Source organism: Oryctolagus cuniculus, chromosome 4 (genome assembly GCF_964237555.1).
Source record: "Oryctolagus cuniculus chromosome 4, mOryCun1.1, whole genome shotgun sequence".
NCBI lineage: Eukaryota > Metazoa > Chordata > Mammalia > Lagomorpha > Leporidae > Oryctolagus > Oryctolagus cuniculus.
In genome coordinates, this window is record NC_091435.1 from 111664148 (window position 1) to 111689435 (window position 25288).

The 25288-nt window shown below is 39.0% G+C and overlaps 1 protein-coding gene across 4 annotated transcripts in view; it reads right to left on the minus strand.

Annotated features, from left to right (window-relative positions):
• The window catches only part of LOC108175368 (EGF-like and EMI domain-containing protein 1), a 707491-nt gene that overhangs the window by 190916 nt on the left and 491287 nt on the right, over positions 1 to 25288 (minus strand). For all 4 annotated transcript variants that reach the window (XM_070072572.1, XM_070072574.1, XM_051818765.2 and 1 more), the window contains one exon: positions 9608 to 9730. In XM_070072572.1, the coding sequence (XP_069928673.1) occupies positions 9608 to 9730 (123 nt within the window). The remainder of the gene's footprint in view (positions 1 to 9607; positions 9731 to 25288) is intronic.

Below are 25288 nucleotides of genomic sequence, written 5' to 3' on the forward strand. Positions count from 1 at the left end.
GCACATTAAGGACAGAGCTCCTACATGAGGAGTAAGTGCACAGTGACTCCTGTTGTTGACTTAACAAATTGACACTCTTGTTTATGGCCTCAGTAATCACCCTAGGCTCTTGTCATGAGTTGCCAAGGCTATGGAAGCCTTTTGAGTTCACCGACTATGATAATATTTAGACAAGGCCATGGTCAAAGTGGAAGTTCTCTCCTCCCTTCAGAGAAAGGTACTTCCTTCTTTGATGACCTGTTGTTTCCACTGGGATCTCACTCGTGGAGACCTTTCATTTAGGTCATTTTTTTTTTTTTTTGCCAGAGTGTCTTCGTTTCCATGCCTGAAATACTCTCATGGGCTTTTCGGCCGGATCCGCATGCCTTAAGGGCTGATTCTGAGGCCAGAGTGCTGTTTAGGACATCTATTATCTCGCTTCCCATGTTGGATCGTTCGCTCCCTTTTTTATTGTATTAGTTAGTATTAGCAGACACTAGTCTTGTTTATGTGATCCCTTTGATTCTTAGTCCTATCATTATGATCAATTGTGAACTGAAATTGATCACTTGGACTAGTGAGATGGCATTGGTACATGCCCCCTTGATGGGATTGAATTGGAATCCCCTGGTATGTTTCTAACTCTACTGTTTGAGGTAAGTCAGCTTGAGCATGTCCCGAATTGCACATCTCTTCCCTCTTTTATTACCACTCTTATATTTAACAGTGATCACTTTTCAGTTAAGTTTCAACACCTAAGAATAACTGTGTATTGATTACAGTATTCAACCAAAAGTATTAAGTAGAACAAACAAAAAAAATACTAAGAGGGATAACATATTAAGTTGCTTATCAACAGTCAGGGCAAGGGCTGATCGAGTCACCGTTTCTCATAGTGTTCATTTCACTTTAACAGGTTTCCTTTTTGGTGCTCAGATAGTTGTCACCAATCAGGAGGAACAAGTGGTATTTGTCCCTTTGGGATTGGCTTATTTCACTCAGCATAATGTTTTCCAAATTCCTAACAGGGATCACTTTTCAGTTAAAATTTAAACACCTAAGAATAATTGTGTGTTAATTACAGAGTTCAACCAATGGTACTAGAACAAAAAAAAAATACAAAAATGGATAAAGTATTACATTGTACATCAACCGTCAGGAGAAGAGCTGATCAAGTCACTGTTTCTCATAGTGTCCATTTTACTTCAACAGGTTTCCCCTTTCGTGCTCAGTTAGTTGTCGCCGATCAGGGAGAACATATGGTATTTGTCCCTTTGGGACTGGCTTAGTTCACTCAGCATGATGTTTTCCAGATTCCTCCATTTTGTTGCAAATGACCGGGTTTCATTGTTTTTGTCTGCTGTATATTATTCTATAGAGTACATGTCCCATAATTTCTTTATCCAGTCTACTGTTGATGGGCATTTGGGTTGGTTCCAGGTCTTAGCTATTGTGAATTGAGCTGCAATAGACATTATTGTGCAGACAGCTTTTTTGTTTGCCAATTTAATTTCCTTTGGGTAAATTCCAAGGAGTGGGATGGCTGGGTTTTATTGTAGGGTTATCTTCAGGTTTCTGAGGAATTTCGACTGACTTCCATAGTGGCTTAACCAGTTTGCATTCCCACCAACGGGGGGTTAGTGTCTCTTTTTCCCCACATCCTCTCCAGCATCTATTGTTGGTAGATTTCTGAATGTGAGCCATTCTAACCGGGGTGAGGTGAAACCTCATTGTGGTTTTGATTTGCATTTCCCTGATTGCTAATGACCTTGAACATTTTTTCATGTGCCTGTTGGCCATTTGGATTTCCTCTTTTGAAAAATGTCTATTGAGGTCCTTGGCCCATCTCTTAAGTGGGTTGTTTGTTTTGATGTTGTGGAGTTTCTTGATTTCTTTGTAGATTCTGGTTATCAACCCTTTATCTGTTGCATAGTTTGCAAATATTTTTTCCCATTCTGTCGGTATCCTCTTCACTTTCTTGACTGTTTCTTTTGCAGTACAGAAACTTCTCAATTTGATACAATCCCAAATGTTAATTTTGGCTTTGACTGCCTGTGCTTCTGGGGTATTTTCCAAGAAGTCTTTGCCACTACCTATATTTTTGCAGGGTTTCTCAAATGCTCTCTATTAATTTGATGGAGTCGGGTCGTAGATTTAAGTCTTTAATCCATGTGGAGTGAATTTTTGTGTAAGGTGAAAGGTAGGGGTCTTGCTTCATGATTCTGCACGTGGAAATCCAATTTTCCCAGCACCATTTATTGAATAGACTGTCCTTATTCCAGGGATTGGTTTAGGATCCTTGATCAAATATAAGTTGGCTGTAGATGTTTGGATTGATTTCTGGTGTTTCTATTCTGTTCCATTGGTCTATCCATCTGTTTCTGTACCAGTACTATGCTGTTTTGATAACAACTACCCTGTAGTATGTCCTGAAAACTGGTATTGTGATGCCCCCGGCTTTGTTTTTGTTGTACAAGATTTCTTTAGCTATTCAAGGTCTCCTGTGTCTCCATATGAAATTCAGCATCATTTTTTCGAGATCTGAGCAGAAGGTCTTCAGTATCTTGATTGGTATCACATTCAATCTGTAAATTGCTTTTGGGAGAATGGACATTTTGATGATATTGATTCTTCCAATCCATGAGCATGGAATATTTTTCCATTTTTTGGTTTCCTCTTCTATTTATTTCTTTAAGGTTTTGAAATTTTCATCGTAGAGATCTTTAACGTCCTTGGTTAAGTTTATTCCAAGGTATTTGATTGTTTTTGTAGCTATTGTGAATGGGATTGATCTTAGAAGTTCTTCCTCAGCCGTGGCATTGCCTGTGTATACAAAGGCTGTTGATTTTTGTGCATTGATTTTATATCCTGTTACTTTGCCAAACTCTTCTATGAGTTCCAATTGTCTCTTAGCAGAGTTCTTTGGATCCCCTAAATAAAGAATCATATCATCTGCAAAGAGGGATAGTTTGAGTTCTTCCTTCACAATTTGTATCCCTTTAATTTCTTTTCTTGGCTATAGCTCTGGCTAAAACTTCGAGAACTTTACTGAATAGCAGTGGTCAGAGTGGGCATCCCTGTCTGGTCCCAGATCTCAGTGGAAATGCTTCCAACATTTCCCCATTCAATAGGATGTTGGTCGTGGGTTTTTCATAAATTGCTTTGATTGTATTGAGGAATGTTCCTTCCATACCCTGTTTGCTTAGAGTTTTCATCATGAAAGGGTGTTGTATTTTATCAAATGCCTTCTCAGCATCTATTGAGATAATCATATGGTTTTTCTTCTGCAGTCTGTTAATGTGGTGAATCACATTGATTGATTTGCAAATGTTGAACCATCCCTGCATGCAGGGGATAAATCCCACTTGGTCTGGGTGGATGATCTTTCTGATGTGTTGTTGCATTCTATTGGCCAGAATTTTATTGAGGATTTTTGCATCTATGTTCATCAGGGATACTGGTCTGTAATTCTTTTTCAATGCTGCATCTTTTTCTGGCTTAGGAATTAAGGTGATGCTGGCTTCATAGAATGAATTTGGGAGGATTCCCTCTTCTTCGATTGTTCTGAATAGTTTGAGAAGAATTGGAGTTAGTTCTTCTTTAAAAGTCTGGTAGAATTCAGCAGTGAATCCATCTGGTCCTGGGCGTTTCTTTGTTGGGAGGGCCTTTATTACTGTTTCAATTTCTGTCTCAGTTATGGGTCTGTTTAGGTTTTCGATGTCTTCCTGGTTCAATTTAGGTAGGTTGCATGTGTCCAGGAATCTATCCATTTCTGATAGGTTTCCCTGTTTGCTGGCATACAAGTCCTTGTAGTAATTTCTGATGATTCTTTTTATGTCTGTGGTGTCTGATGTTCCGTTTCCTTTTTCATCTCTGATTTTATTGATTTGGGTCTTTTCTCTTCTTTTTTTAGTTAGTTGGGCCAATGGGGTGTCAATTTTGTTTATTTTTTCAAAAAACCAGCTCCTCGTTTGGCTGATTTTTTGTAATGTTTTTTTGGATTCAATCCTGTTGATTTCTTCTCTGATTTTAATTATTTCTCTTCTCCTACTAGATTTGGGTCTGGTTTGGTGCAGATTTTCTAGATCGTTGAGATGCATTGAAAGCTCATCTATTTGGTGCCTTTCCAATTTCTTGATGTAGGCACCTATTGATATAAACTTTCCTCTCAACACTGATTTGCTGCGTCCCATAAGTTTTGGTATGTTGTTCTGTTATCCTCATTCACTTCCAGAAAGTTTTTGATTTCTCTTTTAATTTCTTCTATGACCCATTGTTCATTCAGGAGCATGTTGTTCAATCTCCATGTGTTTGCATATGCTCTAGGGATTCCTGAGTTGCTACTTTCCAACTTCATCCCTTTATAGTCTGAGAAGTTGCATCATATGATTCTAATTCTTTTGAATTTGCTGAGACTTGCTTTATGGCCTAGTATGTGGTCAATCCTAGAGAAGGTTCCATGTACTGCTGAGAAGAATGTAAATGCTTTCTGTGTAGGATGAAAAGTTCTGTAGATATCTGTTAGATCCATTTGGGCTATAGTATCATTTAAATCTATTGTCTCCTTTTTGATCTTCTGTCCTGTAGATCTGTCTATTTCTGAGAGTGCAGTATTGAAGTCCCCCAGTACTATTGTATTGGGGTCTAAGTCTCCCTTTAAGTCCCTTAACAAATCTTTTAAATAAACCGGTGCCCTGTAATTAGGTGCATATACATTGATAATCATTATATCTTCCTGTTGAATTGATCCCTTAGTCATTATATAGCGCCCCTCTTTGTCTCTCCTAACAGTTTTTGTGGTAAAAGTTTATGTTGTCCGATATTAAGATGGCTACGCCCGCTCTTTTTTCATTTCTGTTGGCAGGTATATCTTTTTCCAGCCTTTCACTTTCAGTCTGTATGCATCTTTGCTGGAAAGATGTGTTTCTTGTAAGCAGCAAATAGATGGGTTTTGTTCCTTAACCCAATCAGCCAATTGGTGTCTTTTAACTGGACAGTTCAGGCCATTAACGTTCAAAGTGACTATTGATAAGTAGTAACTTTGCCCTGCCATTTGCCAAAGATATTTTCTAACATGTTTTGAACTTCCTGTGATCTTTTGCTGTGAGGTTTCCTTCCTTTACCCTCTTTCATATTGATGACCATGTTTCTGTGTTTCTGTGTGTAACACATCTTTAAGCATCTTTTGCAGGGCTGGACGAGTGGCAACAAATTCTTTCAATTTCTGTTTGCTGTGAAAAGTCTTTATTTCACCTTCATTCACAAATGAGAGCTTTGCAGGATATAATATTCTGGGCTGGCAGCTTTTCTCTGTTAGTACCTGGGCTATATCTCGCCATTCCTTCCTAGCTTGTAGGGTTTCTGATGAGAAGTCAGCTGTGAGTCTGATTGGAGATCCTCTGAGAGTAATCTGACGTTTCTCTCTTGCACATTTTAGGATTTTTTCTTTATGTTTCACTGCAGTGAGTTTAATTACAACGTGTCATGGTGAGGCTCTCTTTTGGTCGTGTTTATTAGGGGTTCTATGAGCTTCTTGTACTAGGATTTCTGTCCTTCTCCAAACCTGGGAAATTTTCTGCTAATATCTCACTAAAAATGCCTTCTAATCCTTTCTCCCTCTCCATGCCTTCAGGAACTCCTAGAACCCGAGTGTCGAGTTTTTTAATAGTATCCTGAGGATTCCCGACAATATTTTTTAGACTTCTAATTTCTTCTTCTTTTCTTTGGTTTGACTGTATATTTTCCTGTTCTCTGTCTTCTAAGTCCAATATTCTCTCTTCTGCTTCTCCCATTCTGTTTTTAAGGCTCTCTATTGTGTTTTTCATTTGATCTATTGAATTCTTCATTTCATTATGATTTCTCATCACTATCACAGTTTCATGTTCTACTAGTTGTTTCATTTCATTTTGATTCCTCCTTAATATTTCATTTTCACGTGAGAGATTTTCTATCTTGTCCATTAAGGATTTCTGTAGTTCAAGAATTTGTTTTTGAGAACTTCTTAATGTTCTTATCAATTTTTTGAGATCTGCTTCTTGCATTTCTTCTATCTCATCATCTTCATAATCTTGAATTGGGGTGTCTATTTCATTTTGGGGTGTCATAGTGTCTTCCTTGTTCTTGTTACCTCGGTTTCTGCGTTTGTTGTTTGGCATATTGGAGATATTCTTTGGTTTATTCGGTGTGGTGTTTTTTCTCATTATACTGTGACTCTAGATTAAGTGGACTGTCTGCTTTTGATGGATCCTTAGAGGCTGTGATGGGTGTGGCCAGAGAGCTCTGTTTGGTTCTTCAGGGTTAAGGGTGTGCCAAAGGTGACTCACCCAGGTTGTTCTCTCGCTTGCTTGCTTGCTTGCTTGCTCTCTCTCTCTCTTTTTTTTTTTTTTTTGACTCAGTTGGGAAGTAATTCCACACAGCTGAGTGGAATTGAGGGTAGTTGATGTATGAAATCTGGCCCCTGTGGGTATTTGTCTGTTTACCCCTGGGACCACACAAAGAGTTTATGCAACCCTCAGTGTGGTCTCAAATTTCTCCGCAGTCTCTCACCAGGTTGCCCAGGTTACCGAGTTTGTGTACTCGGTGAGTTCTCTTGCCCCCCCTCCCCCCCAGATTTCCACAGTCTCAGTTCCTTAGCTCCACACTTTCACTAGGTCCTAACCTCCTGTTATTTCTCCCCACCAGAGTCAGGTGTTTCTGCTTGGCTAATCACGGGTGCTGCTTTACATACATAAAATGGCACCTGCTCTTTGTCTTCCCCAGCTTTGTAAGGTGAGCGGAGAGAGAGGCTAATATCCGTGCCGGTTCCCCTTATTTATTCATTTTTTTCTCTCCTCCAGTCAGCCTGGTGAACTTTCCCCAGTGGGGCTTCAGGCCTCGTTCCCTGTAGGCTCTTTCTGCCTTTCCCCGCCAATGTCTCGGGTTACCGGGGTTTTTGTCTCACCTCCCCTTCTAGCGCTGGCGCGCAGACTCTGCGGCTTGGCTTCTGCGGCGGCTCAGATATCGCGGCTCGGCTTCCACACAGTGGGCGACCTTGCTCTCTCCGTAGGTCCTCTGTGTCACATCCACTAGATCCGGAAGAGTTTCCTCTGCAATTTTTTCCTGAGCCTTTTACTGAGGCTACAGTTACTCCACTTTTATTAAACTATCTTTTCCCAGACTGTCGGTGCACGCCTCACTATTCCGCCATCTTGGCTCCTAAGCCTCTCATTGTTTTTATACTTGAACTTTCTAAATTCATAGTTCTTCAAACATTTTAAATAAAATTACAGCTCTACAGAAATTGTTGTATATAATATAATAGGATTTTACAAGATACAATTTAGCAGATGAATTGTAATGAATTAGTAATTTTAAACTCCTTTGAATTATAACACTTCAGAGCAGAAATAGTTGTTTTTAAAAATTTTTATTTATGGAATAAATATTTTAATAGAAAATGATTTTCAAACTAGTGATTTTACTAAGAAATAGCTAATACCTTCCCAGGATAAAGAAAAATATTCATAGTAGTGAATCCCATGTAGTTGGTATCTAGAGTGCTTATAACACCTTCTCTCAAAGACCAGATATCATAGCCTCATATAAATCACTAGTTTCCAAATCATTTTCTATTAAACACAAAAATTCACCAGCTTAACTTTTATTGACAAGTATCTCATCTGCATATATCAATAAATCCTGCTGTTCCTAAATATTTTGTGACTGAGAGAAGTTATAATGACAGTTTAAAAGCTAAGGACTTTACAAGGTTAGCAGTGGGGATGAGAAAATGATTCTTGTTGCTAAAACCAGTAATCCTACAAAATAGGGGCTGCTTTGCTCAAATAAACTTGTGAGTGTTTGCTATAGACAATCATTATGCTACTGGGTTCCCTAGACTAGGGTCTGCCTTCTACTTGTACTTTTATTTGACTTTGGAAAGGTCCTGGTTTTGCTCTTAGAACCAGTTTCTCATAGTTAAATCAGAACTAAGACTAGGACCATCTTTACCTGTTCGCCTTAGCTTTCTCTAATCTCCTAAAGATTTGTTAAGAAAAAGAAAGAGGGAGGGTATGTTGTGAAACTAGGTGAAACTGGATGATATCTATGCTGAGTTTCATGATTATAGAATACCTTATGAAGACACTATTCATTTTATGCAGATGAAACACTATGTAAATTAAGCCAGGAATTAAATTGTGCTATACAAGGTGGTATATTTTTTAATATAATAAATATTTTAAAAGGGACAATCAAAGAAGGAGGTACCTTTCTCTGAAGGGAGAAGAGAACTTCCACTTTGCATACGGCACTGTCTAAATACCGACAGAGTTTGTGCACTCAAAAGGCTTCCACAGCCTTGGCAGCTCATGTCAAGAGCCTAGGGTGGTCACTGACGTAAAAAAGAAGAGTGCAATCGTTAAATTGACAACAGGAGTCACTGTGCACTTACTCCCCATGTTAGACCTCAGTCCTTAATGAGGTGTACTATGAGAATTAACAGTAAAACTTGTCTGCAAGGGGCTGGTGCTGTGGTGCAGTGGGTTAAAGCCCCGGCCTGAAGCGCTGGCATCCCATATGGGTGCCAGTTCTTGTCCTGGCTGCTCCTCTTCCAATCCAGCTCTTTGCTATAGCATGTGAAAGCAGTAGAAGATGGCTGAAGTCCTTAGGCCCCTGCACCCACGTGAGAGACCCGAAAGAAGCTCCTGGCTCCTGGTTTCGGATTGGTGCAGCTCCAGCCTTTGCAGCCATCTGGGGAGTGAACCATCGGATGGAAGACCTCTCTCTCTGTCTCTACCTCCCTCTGTAACTCTTTCAAATAAGTAAAATAAATCTTAAAAAAAAAAAACTTGTCTACAAACTGTACTTTATACCTTGTGTACCTGTGTGGGTGCAAAGAGTTGAAATATCTACTTAGTTGGTCTTCTGTATATCAAGTCAAATAAAAACGAATCTTAATGAAGAATGGAATAGGAGAGGGAGTAGGAGGTGGGATGGGAGTGGGGGTTGGAGGATGGGAACGGGGCGGGGGAAGAACCACTATATTCCTAAAAGATGTACATATGGAATTTGTATTCATTAAATAAAAGCCTTCTAAAAAAGGGGGGGACATGGGGATAAAATTAGATTGTGTCTTTATGCCATCTGAGGATAATCACTCGATGAAAAGAAACACTTTTATGTAAATTAGTTGAGGGAAAACAACAAGAAGCATTTGCAAATCTCATAGAGAATATAGTATTTTAAAAGTGTATTCCTTTTTTGTTTATAAAAGTAGCATAAGCTTATTTTAGGAATTCTATAAAATCCAGAAATATATGAGGATTAAAATAATAATCCTATCACTAAAAATTATATCTGTGAACATTCTGAGGCATAATATACAGTACTCTGATTTATTGTGTTCAGTTCTAACTATGCTTGAGGAACTTTACTTGTGAATGTTAATTGCTGTTTCCTTCCTCATCTTTTTCATCTTCTAAATGCAAAATGTATTTCCTTAAAAAAAATTCCAGGAGATAGAACTTCACTGAAAACTGTCAGCTTCTCTAGATACCTTTACAATAGAAAAACCCTTTCTGCCTGCCCCTACATGGGCAGGTCGATTTTCATTGAAAATGGCTTCAAGCTGGTTCTAATATTTACTCACTTATGCAGGTGCGTTCGTCAGCATGGAGTCTGTATCCTGTATCACATTCACAGTGGAAGGTGCCCAGAGTGTTAATACAGCGCTGCTGGCAGCCTCCATTCACCACGGCACATTCATCGACATCTAGAGGAGGAAGACAGATGGCCGGGATTACAATGTCATTCCAATGTCAGCTTCCGAGAAGTGGCGCAATATTTCTTTGATACACAGTATGTGTTATATTGTACAAAGGCACCGTCTCTGTGGCCACAAATCTTTGCTTGTTTGATCCATTTGCTCCAGCGTGTAAACAAGAAAATGTAGATAGAAACTTTATTGAGTTTTCTAAAGCCCAGCAATGATGAGCATAGGGATTGTCTCAATTTTCTATTCTTCACATACTGGCTAATTAGACAGATCCAAGATATAGATATTTCCTTGGGGAAGGAAAACTGGAGGGGAGAATTACAATGAGCTCCTGTATCTAGAGCAGCACACTCTAGTAGATAAACACCTATTATTGGTCTGACGCTGCTGAACAAAGCCAGTAATAGAGTTAAGACCTTGAATCTCCTTCTCCTGTGTTATTGTAGACACCAGGGCAGAGACAGATAAATTCAAATGAAACCATGGTCGGGTGCTCTTAAAAACTCGTCAATATCTTTGCTCCACAGATCCAGCCTCTTCCTTCTCACTCAAGCTGTCACTTTCTTAAATACCATGTTTATATCAGAGGTTACTTTAATTTTAGAAAAAAGATGGGAAGAGGTCAAGATTTATGATCGCCCATGTCTTATGATCAGCCAAGGTCATGACAGATGAATTTAATATTCATCTTTTATTAGGAAAGATAAATGAATTCATCCCTCAAGAACTGCACTTCATTGTGCCCTTTGTGATCCTGATTTGTGTACTGAGAAGCACAGAAAGAAGAGATTTACAAACCTGGGGAGAGATTTTCAGGTGGATAAAGAACTTCTACTTTTTGGAGAAGGGAGATTTTAAAACAAAATTTCTGGTTGCATGGGAAGTTTACAAGTAACACCCATATTCTGGAACAGAAGAGACCTCATGTGGGAAACATGTGACTCATGCAGAGACTCAACTTCCTTTGCTCCAGCCCCAGATATTCTGGCCAACAACGTTGGGTGTGAACACTGTTCTCTATATTATCAGTCATCCTACAGGACAATTAGTTCTACATCAGGTGACACTAATTCCACAGGGCAAGATCTTTATTCAAGAGGACCTCAAAATGGAGATGGAATATTATGCACTGACTCATTCCTTTGCATGCTAAACTTCTATGATTTATAATGAATGTTTTGTACCATAATAAAGACTAGAAGGTATGACCTGAGGAAAGCAGAAGAGTTATCCCTTACTTGGCTTTTTTTTTTTTTCTGGTGAAAATATATGTGTATGTATATATATGTGTGTGCATGTGTGTATCTGCATGAGGAATAATTGTCACAAAACAAGTGCATCATTTTAAAATGGTTTGTTTTCAATATTTTACATAATTTAGCACTTTCCTTCAACAATGAGATATTCTGCAGTAATTCGAGATACTTTAAATAAATCTTATTAGAGGTTAGAATTTCTGACTTCTCAAAGTGTTCATATTTTTATTACATTTTGAGTCTATATAATCAAACCTCTAGGTCTTTTACATATAAACTAATGTTAAACGAAAGTTCTCCATTTGTACTTGTACTTTATGCATGGCTTTAATATTTATGCTGGCCAAATTTTTATCTTTCTGTCTTTAGGGTATTATTCTGCAAAGTTGAGATAAAATTTTGAATCTTAATGTTGTCAACCTCTGAATTGGATTAGATATCCTTCCCAGGTCTTTTATTTTACATTTATAAATAAAACTCCTAATTCTTAAGAGTAATATATTTTAGATGATAAATGGTTGCACCACAATTAAAAACTTTTATAATATACCTATAGGTTTATTAAATATATCTAAAAACATTTAAAGTTTGATTTTTATTTGAAAGGTAGGGAGACAGAGACAGAGAGATCTTCTATTTTCTCGTTCACTCCGCAAATGCTCACAACAGCCAAATTGAAACTAGGAACCCAGAAGTCAATCTAGGTCTCTCCCATGTGGCTGTCAGGAATCCAAGTACTTGTACCACTTGCTGCCTCCCTAGGGTGCACATAAGCAGGAAGCTGGAATTGGATGAGGAGCCAGAACTCAAATCTAGACACTATGATATGAGATGTGGGCATCCCACGTGGTATCTTAACTGTTGTGCCAAACATCTACCTCTGAAAAGTGTTTAAAAGGGCTATATAGAAATAAATGGCTATTTCTGGGGGAGAAAGCAAAGCATCTAGATGGAGGGCGGTCAGGAGGGTGTGTGTACATGTGGATGTGCACATGTGCTAGACACAGACATCTGAGACATATTATGATGTTCTAAGTTTTCACAAGGGTATTCAAGTATTATTTGCATAATAGAAAGTAATTAGAACAAAGATGTATACTATGACCACTGACCACTTCCCCTTGATGTGTCCATCGAACTTCAATAGTTTTCTGACAAAAGAAACAAGGTCAGTGAAATAAGAAATATCGCCAGGCTCATTGCAAAGACAGGAGTAGGAAAGATTTTTTTCTTTTAGAGTGAATTCCTTGTACTATGTTTCAGTGTGTTCAAATTCTTAATTTGCCCCAGAATTATTATTAAACTGCTATACTCTGTTAGAAGCAAAAACACACAAACAAAAGTCAGATAGTCTTAGGAAACCTATCTTAGTGCTAAGTACTATTAGCTAGTCATCTTACCTCTCTATAAAATGGGATAATAATGACAGCCAAAGGTATCATGTTATGGTTTATTTTTTCAGCTTTATGTATGCATAGGATTTTGGTATGACTTGTTAATACTTGAGATTGTATGTAGAAATTAGACAACATGTAATTTTATTCCATGAAGTAGTGGAACTAACAATGTAAGACCATAAAGTGAGAATGCATTACAGGAAGAGTGAACAATAAGGGAATTCATGGGGAAGGAAATCCATCTGGCTTAGGGTGAGAAGGAAACGCTCAAAGGAAAAAAATAAATATTGAGTGCAGGGAGAAGTGGTGGCCAACCCAAAGAGTCAGTGACTGTGATGTGTGCAGGGTCTGAAATTCATCACTTAGATCTGTAGGTTCATGAGGGAGTCTAACAAAAGGAAGTAAAGTTGAAAAACAAATGGGAAATCTCCTTTTAGATAGTTTATGTAGTAAAGCACTCCTCTTTTTGATTTGCAATAAACTTCTGGGCAGACTGAGACATAATAGGCTGTGCTCACTCAGTGGCAAAGCAAACTTATTAAAAGTTTTAAAAAATCAATAATTTATAGAGTGATACCAAATACTAAGTAATTGGTTTGGCATCCTTTCTCTTTTTTTGCCCTTTCAGAATACGCTGAATTTACTGATTATTCAGGCATTGTGTTACCGGTAGTTCTTAAGCCTGTCAGCACATTAGAATCATTTGCTGAGTACTTAAAAATACTGATGCCGGGCCAGCACCATGGCTCACTTCGTTAATCCTCCGCCTGCAGCTCCGGCATCCCATATGGGCACCGGCTTCTAAGTCCTGGTTGCTCCTCTTCCAGTCCAGCTCTCTGCTGTGGCCCTGAAAGGCAGTGGAGGATGGCCCAATTGCTTGGACCCTGCACCCGCATGGGAGACCAGGAGGAAGCACCTGGCTCCTGGCTTCGGATTGGCACAGCGCCAGTCGTGGCGGCCTTTTGGGGAGTGAACCAATGGAAGGAAGACCTTTCTCTCTGTCTGTCTCTCTCTCTCTATAACTCTATAACTCTACTTGTCAAATAAATTAAAAAAATATACTGATCCCAAAGCCCCACCCTTAAAGAGTCTGAGTTAATTGGTCAAGGGTAAGGCTTAGGAATCAAAAACATTCTAAAAACACCCTAAGTAATTCTAGTGTGTGGCCAGAACTGAGATGGCCTGGAATAGTTAAGATTTTAATTACTTAGAGATCTAGTTAGAATGCAAGTGCAGAACTGTTGAAATCTTCACTTAGTATATACTAAGTTGATCTTCTGTAGATAAAGATAATTAAAAATGAATCTTAATGAAGAATGGGATGGGAGAGGGAGTAGGAGATGGGATGGTTTGCAGGTAGGAGGGTGGTTATGGGGGGAAAACTGATATAATCCAAAAGTTGTACTTTAGAAATTTATATTTATTAAATAAATTTTTTTAAAAAATAAGAATGCTAATAACCAATCTAAAATATCTTTATGAAATTTGGTAAATGGTCGGTTGTTACAGCAAAGATTAACCAAATATAAATGGTTAGGAATTTAATAAATTTAAAATTACAGAAAGAATTCCCCATATGCCAGAAAAAAAAAAGAATGCAAGTGCTGGTTCAAAAGACCTGGGTTTAGGAGCTGAGATTCATTTTTTGTAACTAGCTTCAATGTAATTCTAATGCCACTGGCTTGTGGACCACATTCCAAGTAGCAAGAGTGTAAACACTCCTCTGTGTAACCGTAAATGCCACCTAGATCATGAATGTCATGATTTGGTTCAACTTCTCAGCCATTTGATCAAATTAGATTAATTCAGTCCAAATTTTTAAGTCAGTCCTCATACCACACATACACACACACACACACACACATAAAATTCTAAAATATTTACCAAAATTTCCAAAACTAAACCAATATTTTCCACAACAGGTATTCTAATAATTAATGATGTTAAGACCATTGTAACATTACATGTTAAAAGGAATTGTTTCATTCTATAAACATGAGGGAAACATTACTTCTTTTCTGATGGAAATCTGTTCAGGATGAAACTGGGTTAAATTGCCATGATATTAGACTCTCATGCTGAACCTGTCACAAGTGATTTTCTTTTCCATCAAGATTCTGCCCAACAGAGTTAAAAACCAGAAATGTCAATATTACATTAAAATGTTATTATCAAGTATACTTCATGTGAAGAAACAATTTCTCAAAAAATTCTCTGAGTTATATCTTCATGCTGGATGCTTACAGAAAGGCCTGCCCTTAGAACTGGAGCTCCAGGACACTGCTGGGAATAATGATAAAGTGATTAGAATTTTTTAAGCATTATCACTGTGATGTGGACTAGAAATGCATGATTTTATATTATAAAAGGCTGTCAAAAAGAATCAACGATGTTTGCTATTTTTCCTTTTAAAGTCTTTTCTCTAAATATTTCTGTTGCATTTATCCCCAAAACTATTTCCCTAGATGGCCACAAAATATAATAGCTTAAAAGAATTCACATTATTATCAAATGTATTTTGCACATAAAAGCTCCCTAAGACAACAATGATCCACTTTTGTTACCAAACAGCCAAAATTGTTTCATATTATTTTTGTTAGATTGTGTGACCATTTACCTGAGAACCAGAAGAGTAAGATAAATTATTCTTCCATTTGACTTTCAATATACTGCTCTCAGAAACCTGTTGATTGAAAATGAGTGATCCTGTGGTGCTTTTTGTTGGAGACTGAATTGTAGAGTATTAGGTTTAGAGCAAATGTTGATGGGTGTTGTGAAGATGCCACTAGGCTTTCCATGTAGCCTTATTCTCACTCTGTTCTACTCTAGTGGCAAACACTCTACCATCCAAACTGCTGACTTTTTGCTTATAATTTTGTAGTGTCTGATTAAATGAAATCCTTAAGGTCAAATACTCTGTCGTATTAATCATAGGGTAAATACCCTATTAATTTTTCACAAATGAATGAGTGACTGTTTTTTTATAGTGAAGATGATTTTATTTACATAATACTCAAAATATAATAGCTACAATTTACTGAGTTCTAGCCATATATTGGGCACAACAATGAGCAGATAATCTAAATTACCCTAATCTTTTTTTTAACTTTTATTTAGCAAATATAAATGTCCAAAGTACAGTTTATGGATTACATGGCTTCCCCCCCCCATGACTTCCCTCCTACCTGCAAACCTCCCATCTCCCACTCCCTCTCCCATTCCATTCACATCAAGATTCATTTTCAATGATCTTTATATACAGAAGGTCAATTAGGATATATTAAGTAAAGATTTCATCCATTTGCACCCACACAGAACATGAAGTGTAAAATACTGTTTCAGTACTAGTCATAGCATTAATTCACACTGAAAAACACATTAAGGACAGAGATCCTACATGAGGAGTAAGTGCACAGTGACTCCTGTTGTTGACTTAACAAATTGACACTCTTGTTTATGGCATCAGTAATCTCCATAGGCTCTTGTCATGAGTTGCCAAGGCTATGGAAGCCTTTTGAGTTCGCCGACTTTGATCTTATTCACACAAGGTCATAGTCAAAGTGGAGGTTCACTCCTCCCTTCAGAGAGAGGAACCTCCTTCTTTGATGGCCTGTTCTTTCCACTGGGATCTCACTTGCAGAGATCTTTCATTTAGGTGTTTGTTTGTTTGTTTGTTTTTTGCCAGAGTGTCTTAGCTTTCCATGTCTAAAATACTTTCCTGGGCTCTTCAGCCAGATCCGAATGCCTTAAGGGCTGATTCTGAGGCCAGAGTCCTATTTAGGACATCTGCCATTCTGTGAGTCTGCTGTGTATCCCACTTCCCATGTTGGATCGTTCTCTTCATTATTTATTCTATCAGTTAGTATTAGCAGACACTACTCTTGTTTATGTGATCCTTTGGTTCTTAGTCCTATCAGTATGATCAATTGTGAACTGAAATTGATCACTTGGACTAGTGAGATGGCATTGGTACATGCCACCTTGATGGGATTGTATTGCAATCCCCTGGCACATTTTTAACTCTACCATTTGGAGCAAGTCAGCTTGAGCATGTCCCAAATTGTACATCTCCTCCCTCTCTTATTACCACTCTTTAACAGAGATCACTTTTCAGTTAAATTTAAACACCTAAGAATAATTGTGTGTTAATTACAGAGTTCAACCAATAGAATTAAGTAGAACACAAAAAAATACTAAAAAGGATAAAGTATTAAATTGTACATCAACAGTCGGGACAAAGGCTGATCATGTCACTGTTTCTCATAGTGTCCATTTCACTTCACCAGGTTTCCTTTTTGGTGCTCAGTTAGTTGTTGCCAATCAGGGAGAACATATGATATTTGTCTCTTTGGGACTTGCTTAATTCTGAGTGAATGTTTTTAAGAGTCATCTGAAGGGGCTGGCCCTGTGGCATAGTGGGTAAAGCTGCCACCTGCAGTGCCACCATCTTATATGGGTGCCAGTTCTAGTCCTGGCTGCTCCACTTCCCATCTAGCTTTCTACTGTGGCCTGGGAAAGCAGTGGAAGATGGCCCAAGTCCTTGGGCCCCTGCACCCATGTAGGAGACCTAGAAGAAGCTCCTGGCTCCTGATCAGCAAAGCTCTGGACATTGTTGCCATCTATGGAGTGAACCAACATATGGAAGACTTCTCTGTCTCTCTCTGCCTCTGCCTCTCAATAACACTGCCTTTCAAATAAATAAATAAATATATTTTTTAAAGTGTCATCTATAGCATACAATTGTCTTACCCACCCATATGCACCAATAGATTTTTCTCTGAATTGGGCTCTCTGGCTCTGCTTATTTTCTCCTTATTCTTACAGAGGTCTCTTCGTATCTGTTTTGGATTACTCACAAGTACCTTTAAAGATCCAGGGCACAAAATAATTCCTTAGTTTGCTGATGAACAAATGTGGACTGAGTCTGTAATTAATATTGACTGGTTACCTGCTTGGAATTTGCTTTTCTTCTCTGTTCATACTAAATAATTCACTGGTTTTCCTTTGGGAAATTTTCTCTTTTATTTTAGAGAAATCATACAGTATATGTGGGATTAAGGAAGAGCACCCGTCTCCTAAATCTGAGATGGACTCTGTGTGGCACCATCGCCTCTCCATCTGACACACTGGAACAGGTCATCTGTGCTTCAGCATAGGGCATTCTCATAAACCACGCATTAGTTCATATGTGATCTGATGCATGGAGCTTAGCATACAGGCTGTGAATCCTGTGCTCTCTTGTATTGGGTATAATAAGGCATGGATGTGAGCTATTCTGGGTATCTACTTCGTTGCCATGCATGAAGATACATTAAAGATAAAGCCAAAAAATGTAGGAGAGAACTAAGGACTTACAGAGAACTGGAGTGTAGTCTTCCCTACCACTGAACTTCTCAGTTATGTGATCCAGTACCCTGATTTTATTGTTAAAGCACCTTGAGCTTCATGACTCTGTTGATGGTAAACAAAATCATTTTGACTGACATATGCATGCTGTAAAGCTGATGTGTAGGGGAAAGTCACCAAATGCACTTCAAACACAACGTCTACTTTTCAAAAAGTTGTCCTCTAATCAGGAAAACGTTTTAATCTATATTTCATCAAAGGCCTAAAAAGTTGCTCTTTGTAGTTTGGAGAAATGGTATTCCATTGATTCTAATGAATTTTGGGATTTGTGACAATCTCAGTTCATCTTTATTACAAATGTTAAGGGCTTATCAAATTGCCTATGACAAGTAATGGTTCATCTACGAGAGCAAAGGATGGTAAAGAAGACTTCTTGAACGGTTTCCTCTAGGCCCCCTGTGAATGATCCTTCATTAACTTTTTCCCAAACCCTTGGCCTCTGCTTTCTCCTTTTGTTGCTTTCCTGGCAGCTACAACATCTATTAGTTTGATGCTCAGATCTGAGTTTGTAGAAAATAAACACATGTTTGTAACTTTATGGATACTACTATTTCTCTAACTGTTGTCCTTGCTGCAAAAATGTTATCAGTTTTTCTAGCCTATTCATTCAGAAAGCAGCAAAGGCATGTTTTTTTTTTTTTTCTAGCAAAAATCACTACATTCAAGAAAGAGGCAGGCAGCAAACAGGACTTTTGAAGAGAATGAAATACTAAGACAAAGCGAAGCTCAGAGGACTTATTATCTTGTTCTAAGAATAGAAGGAGAATATATACTTTCATAGAAAATGAAATTATTTTGGTTGGTGTAGAGTAAGGTTTAAAACAGAGAAAGATTATGCTAGAGATGTGGCCAGGACCTGATCATAGGGTCCTTTAAATCACTCTACCAATCTTATCTTTATAGGTATAGCACTAGCAGGGTGATGAATAAGTTAGAGAGGTAGTACACTACACTGAATGCAGAGAAACAATTAATAATTATTGCCAAAAATCCAGAAGAAAGATGATTTGAATCTGACACAAGCTAGAAGTAGTGAAAATGGAGTGATACGGACAGGTATAATAGAAGTTAAGGAGAGGAAATTGTCGCTCCCCCTCTTCGTGGAGGAACGACACAGGACCCTGCGCTGTTCTTTTTGTCTGCTCGGCCCTCCCCGGGTTTGCTGCTGGTTCTTCCTGGGTTGGCTACTGTCCCTTCCACCTCCGTGGAAGGGCAGTTCCCCCTGCCACATTCCCCACTTCCGCAGGGGAGCGACACACCACCGGCCGGCTCTCTTGGGGGCTGCACAGGTGTTCCTTCAGATAGATGTTCCCCTTAGATGTTCCTGGTGCATGCCGTCTCTCTCCTCCTTTATAGTCCTCCTCCGCCAATCCCAACTCGGCTGCCCACACGCCGAGTACGCTGCTCTCCTCCAATCAGGAGCAGGTCCTGCTGTTTATTGGTTGAACTGGAGGCAGCTGGGTAGAAGCTGTTTTCTCCTCTCCCAGCGCCATATTGTGGGAGAGCAGATGCATAGAATAAGTCTTAATTCCAGTAACTTAGTCTAGTCCGAGTTGCTCCCCACAGAAATCAATATGACTTGGTTATTAAGTGAATGTTATGGGAAGAAGGTCAAGGTCAACTGACTTCAACAATTGGATGGATGGTTATGGGATTCATTGAAACAGCACAAGAGAACATTGGGTATTGGAAGAACAGTGCAGTTGGGGACATAAATGATTTGATGGACACATGAAATATAATGGTGGGTATATCTGTGAAGCCAAGGGTGGGGAATCTTTTTTCTGCCAAAGGTCATTTCATTATTTGTAACATTATTCACAGGCCACACAAAACTATCAACTTAAAAATCAGTCTGCTATAAATTTACTGAATTTCAAGTTCTACCTGCAGTTGCCTTGGCAGAACTAGACCAAACAATTTTGCAGGCCATGTATGGTTGTTCTCCACAAACTGCAATTCAACCTGAGGACTAAGATTAGAAAGGGAAAAAAAACAAAAAAACAAAAAACAAAAAAACAAAAAAACAGTGAGATGATTTTTAACCACTGCCTATCTACATGAAAGAGCCTAAAATATTTTCTTTTTTAAATTGATTTTTAAATTGTATTTGAAAGTTACAGAAACAGATAAAGGAGACAGGGAAGAGAGAGAAGAGAGAGAGATAGATTGAAAGACAGAGATTGGAGCCAGTAAACCCAAAATTTAGAGACATCCCTCAAACTTTTCTTTCCTTCATCCATATCCAATATAATTCCAAATTTTACCATGTCAATTTTACCTCTCAGTGCATAAAAAACCTGGCCACTTATCCTACCTAGCATCGCCACACTAATCTGAACACTATGTATGATTTCAAGAAACCAATGGCAGCTCCTTCCCCTCCATCACTGGGCTCTTCAACATCTTCTGTATGCTATATCACAGAGAGGTTTTAAAATAAAAAATGTGATCACCTCCCCAACTCCATCACTTCTGCCACAACTTTATATCTTTCAATCACTTCTCATTCCTCTTAGGATTAGACTGAACAGAAACATGATCTTCAGGGCTCTGCAGGCACCCATCTCTGCTCCCTCTGACACAGTCTTGTGAGTCTTTCCCTGGTTTTAGTAACACTGAAACTGTTTTGTTATTTGAAGTCTCTGTAACTGTCTTTTAATTCATCTCCCTTCTTTTACCTGGTGAGTACCTATGTATCCTAAATGTACTTACTCAAAACTTTGGAGAGGCTTGTAACTTTAAATATACGTCAAAGGTACATATTATACTTCTTTGGGACTGTCATCTTTTCACAGTTCCTAACTCATCTATAGATACAGATTCATATATGTGGCTGTTTAGTTAATCTTTTTCTCACCAATGACTAAATGCTATGAAGGCAAGACCTTTTCAATTGTAATCATAAGAGCAATCCCAGCGTTTAGCACAAAGAAGATGCTCTGTACATTTCTGCAAAATTAGTATTGGGCCATTTCCATATAGGTAGCAGTTCAAGCCACAGGAGATGGTAATATCACCCAGAAAAAGCATGTAGATTAAGAAGAGAAAGGAATCAAACCAAGAACTTTAATGAGTACCAACATTTAAGGTGGGTTAAGGTAGAAACATACAAAAGCAACAAAGAGGGCATACAAAGACAAGAGGAAAACCAAAAGAATCTAGCATTCTGGAAGTCAAAGGAGGGGTCATTTCAAGAAGGAAAAAATCACCCCTACAAGGGTGTCAAGTAGGAACTAGAAAAAAGTGCCCACTGAATTTAGGAACAAGGATTTTACTGATAAAATTGATGAGAAAGATACTAATAAAAATAGAAACCCTAATAATTATTAAACATTTATTATGTGTCATGTGCTATTCTATTTTTGGTGTGTATTACCATATTTATTACTCAAAATAGCCTCATGAAGTACCCATTGGTATTACCCCTACTCACAGACATAAAAGTATCCCCATGGAGTTGTTAGATTGGTTGGATATTGCAGTGGTTGGGCTGAAGAAGCAGTGGGAGACAAAGAGAAATATGGAGTTAAGACACAGCTTATCTAAGTTTGACCGCTGAGGAGAAGGGATTCTAGTTAGACAGGAAAGGGTTTTTAATGTGAATACACTTTTAAAAGATTGAATACTCATGAAAAGGGGTAATGCAGTGGTAAACAAAACAGATACCATATCTGTTCTCAGAGATCTAGTAATATAGAAAAATTGTTGGTTTCTTGGGTTGGGTATTTGTGTCCTGGCTATTCTGTAAAATCACATGAATGCACACCAGCAGGACATCTTTTCCTTCCTCTCTTCTGAGCTAACGCAAAGGATCAGATTGTCAAATCAGGCTCAGACAGACTGGAGATTAAATAATTATCATGCTTTATTAATAATTTCAAGCTACAGGGGGGCGGAGCCAAGATGGCGGAATAGTGAGGGCGCGCACCGATAGTCCGGGAAAATTTAGTTTAATAAAAGGGGAGTTACGGTAGCCTCAGAAAAAAGAACCAGGAAAATATTGCAGAGGAAACTCTTCTGGATCCAGTGGTCATGAATCGGAGGACCTACAGGGAGAACAAGGTCGCCCACCACGCGAAAGCCGAGCCGCGGGACTGAGCCGCGGGACCGAGCTGCGCAAGCTGCAGGGTCTGCGCGCAAGTGCTCGAAGGGGAGTGCGTGCACACAGACAACAGCGGGCAGGCTTGGGACGTCCAGGGCTCCGAGTCCACACATCGGCGCTGGAAGGGGAGGGACCTGCGTGGAGAGCGTGGGAGCCCACAGTTCGGGACACCAGCGGCAGACTCAACACACCAGCGCTGGAACGCGAGGTGAGCCGAACCTCAATAACCCGAGACACCGGCAGGCAAGCGGAGAGAGGAGACTAGAGGGAACGAACCCCGGGGGGGGGGGGGGGACTTCACCAAGCTAACTGGAAGAGAGAGAGAGGGAAAAAAAAAAGGTGACTGGTACGGACACGGGTTTCTCTCTCTCCGCTCACCTCTCAAGGGCGAGCAAGACAAAGAGCAGGCGCCATCTTGGACATACGTCATAAGCAGAGCGACCTCAGGTCTGCACCGGCCCTGAGCCTAGCAGAAAAACCTGACTCTGGGCGGGGAAAATTAACAGGAGATTAGGACCTAGTAAATTTGTGGTGCTACTGAACTGAGACTGTGAAAAAAGAGACGGTGGGGGAGAGAACTCACGGAATTCACGTGAGCACTCTCCAGAGACGCTACAATTCCGTAACTTTGGCAACCCAGTGGGAGACTGAAGGAGAATTTGAGCCCACTCTGAGGGCAGAACAGATTCCCTGTGTGGTCCTTGGGAAAGAGCTTCTGATCTCTGGCTCCTGTGGGTATATCATTTGCCTGCTAACTACCTCCAATTTCATTCAGCTGTGCAGAATAACTTCCCTTTTGAATCAAAAAAAAAAAAAAAAAAAAGGGAGAGAGAGAGAGAGAGAGGTTTACCACGCCTAACCTGGGAGTGTCACCTTTGGCACACCAAACAGAGCTCTCAGGCCACACCCATCTCAAGCCCTAAGGCTCCATCAAAAACAGATAGTCCACTTAATCTAGAGTCATAGTATAACAAGAAAAAGCACCACAGTGAAGAAACCAAATATCTCCAATATGCCAAATAACAAACGCAAAAACCATGGTAATAAAAACAAGGAAGTCACCATGAAGCCCTCAAATGAAAAAGACACCCCAATTCAAGATTATGAGGATGATGACATAGAAGAAATGCAAGAAGCAGATCTCAAAAAATTGATAAGAACATTAAGAAGTTCTCAAAAACAAATTCTTGAACTACAGAAATCCTTACTGGACAAGACAGAAAATCTCTCACGTGAAAATGAAATATTAAGGAGGAATCAAAATGAAACGAAACAACTATTACAACAGGAAACTGGGATAGTGACGAGAAATCATAATGAAGTGAAGAATTCAATAGATCAAATGAAAAACACAATAGAGAGCCTTACAAACAGAATGGGAGAAGCAGAAGAGAGAATATCGGACTTAGAAGACAGAGAACAGGAAAGGATACAGTCAAACCAAAGAAAAGACGAGGAAATTAGAAATCTAAAATATATTGTCGGGAATCTTCAGGATACTATTAAAAAACCCAACATTCGGGTTCTAGGAGTTCCTGAAGGCATGGAGAGGGAGAAAGGATTAGAAGGCCTTTTTAGTGAGATATTAGCAGAACATTTCCCAGGTTTGGAGAAGGACAAGAAATCCTAGTACAGGAAGCTCACAGAACCCCTAATAAACACGACCAAAAGAGATCCTCACCACGACACGTTGTAATTAAACTCTCCACAGTGAAACATAAAGAAAAGATCCTAAAATGTGCAAGAGAGAAACGTCAGATTACTCTCAGAGGATCTCCAATCAGACTCACAGCTGACTTCTCATCAGAAACCCTACAAGCTAGGAAGGAATGGCGAGATATAGCCCAGGTACTAACAGAGAAAAGCTGCCAGCCCAGAATATTATATCCTGCAAAGCTCTCATTTGTGAATGAAGGTGAAATAAAGGCTTTTCATAGCAAACAGCAATTGAAAGAATTTGTTGCCACTCGTCCAGCCCTGCAAAAGATGCTTAAAGATGTGTTACACACAGAAACACAGAAACACGGTCATCAATATGAAAGAAGGTAAAGGAAGGAAACCAAGGAAGGAAAGCTCACAGCAAAAGATCACAGGGAATTCAAAGCATATATTAGAACTTATCTTTGGCAAATGGCAGGGCAAAGTTACCACTTATCATTAGTCACATTGAACGTGAATGGCCTGAACTGTCCAGTTAAAAGACACCGTTTGGCTGATTGGGTTAAAAAACAAAACCCATCTATTTGCTGCTTACAAGAAACACATCTTTCCAACAAAGATCCATACAGACTGAAAGTGAAAGGCTGGAAAAAGATATACCATGCCAACAGAAATGAAAAAAGAGCAGGCGTAGCCATCTTAATATCAGACACCATAAACTTTACCACAAAAACCATTAAGAGAGACAAAGAGGGACACTACATAATGATTAAGGGATCAATTCAACAGGAAGATATAACAATTATCAATGTATATGCACCTAACTACAGGGCACCGGTTTATCTAAAAGATTTGTTAACGGACTTAAAGGGAGACTTAGACCCCAATACAATAGTACTGGGGGACTTCAATACTCCACTCTCAGAAATAGACAGATCAATAGGACAGAAGATCAACAAGGATACACTAGATTTAAACGACACTATAGCCCAAATGGATCTAACAGATATATACAGAACTTTCAATCCTACAGCTAAAGATTATACATTCTTCTCAGCAGTACATGGAACCTTCTCTAGGATTGACCACATACTAGGCCATAAAGCAAGTCTCAGCAAATTCAAAAGAATTAGAATCATACCATGCAGCTTCTCAGACCATAAAGGAATGAAGTTGGAAAGTAGCAACTCAGGAATCCCTAGAGCATATGCAAACACATGGAGATTGAACAACATGCTCCTGAATGAACAATGGGTCATAGAAGAAATCAAAAGAGAAATCAAAAACTTTCTGGAAGTAAATGAGGATAACAGCACAACATACCAAAACTTATGGGACGCAGCAAAAGCAGTGTTAAGAGGAAAGTTTATATCAATAGGTGCCTACATCAAGAAAATGGAAAGGCACCAAATAGATGAGCTTTCAATTCACCTCAAGGATCTAGAAAACCTACAGCAAACCAGACCCAAATCTAGTAGGAGAAGAGAAATAATTAAAATCAGAGAAGAAATCAACAGGATTGAATCAAGAAAAACATTACAAAAAATCAGCCAAACGAGGAGCTGGTTTTTTGAAAAAATAAACAAAATTGACACCCCATTGGCCCAACTAACTAAAAAAAGAAGAGAAAAGACCCAAATCAATAAAATCAGAGATGAAAAAGGAAATGTAACAACAGACACCACAGAAACAAAAAGAATCATCAGAAATTACTACAAGGACTTGTACGCCA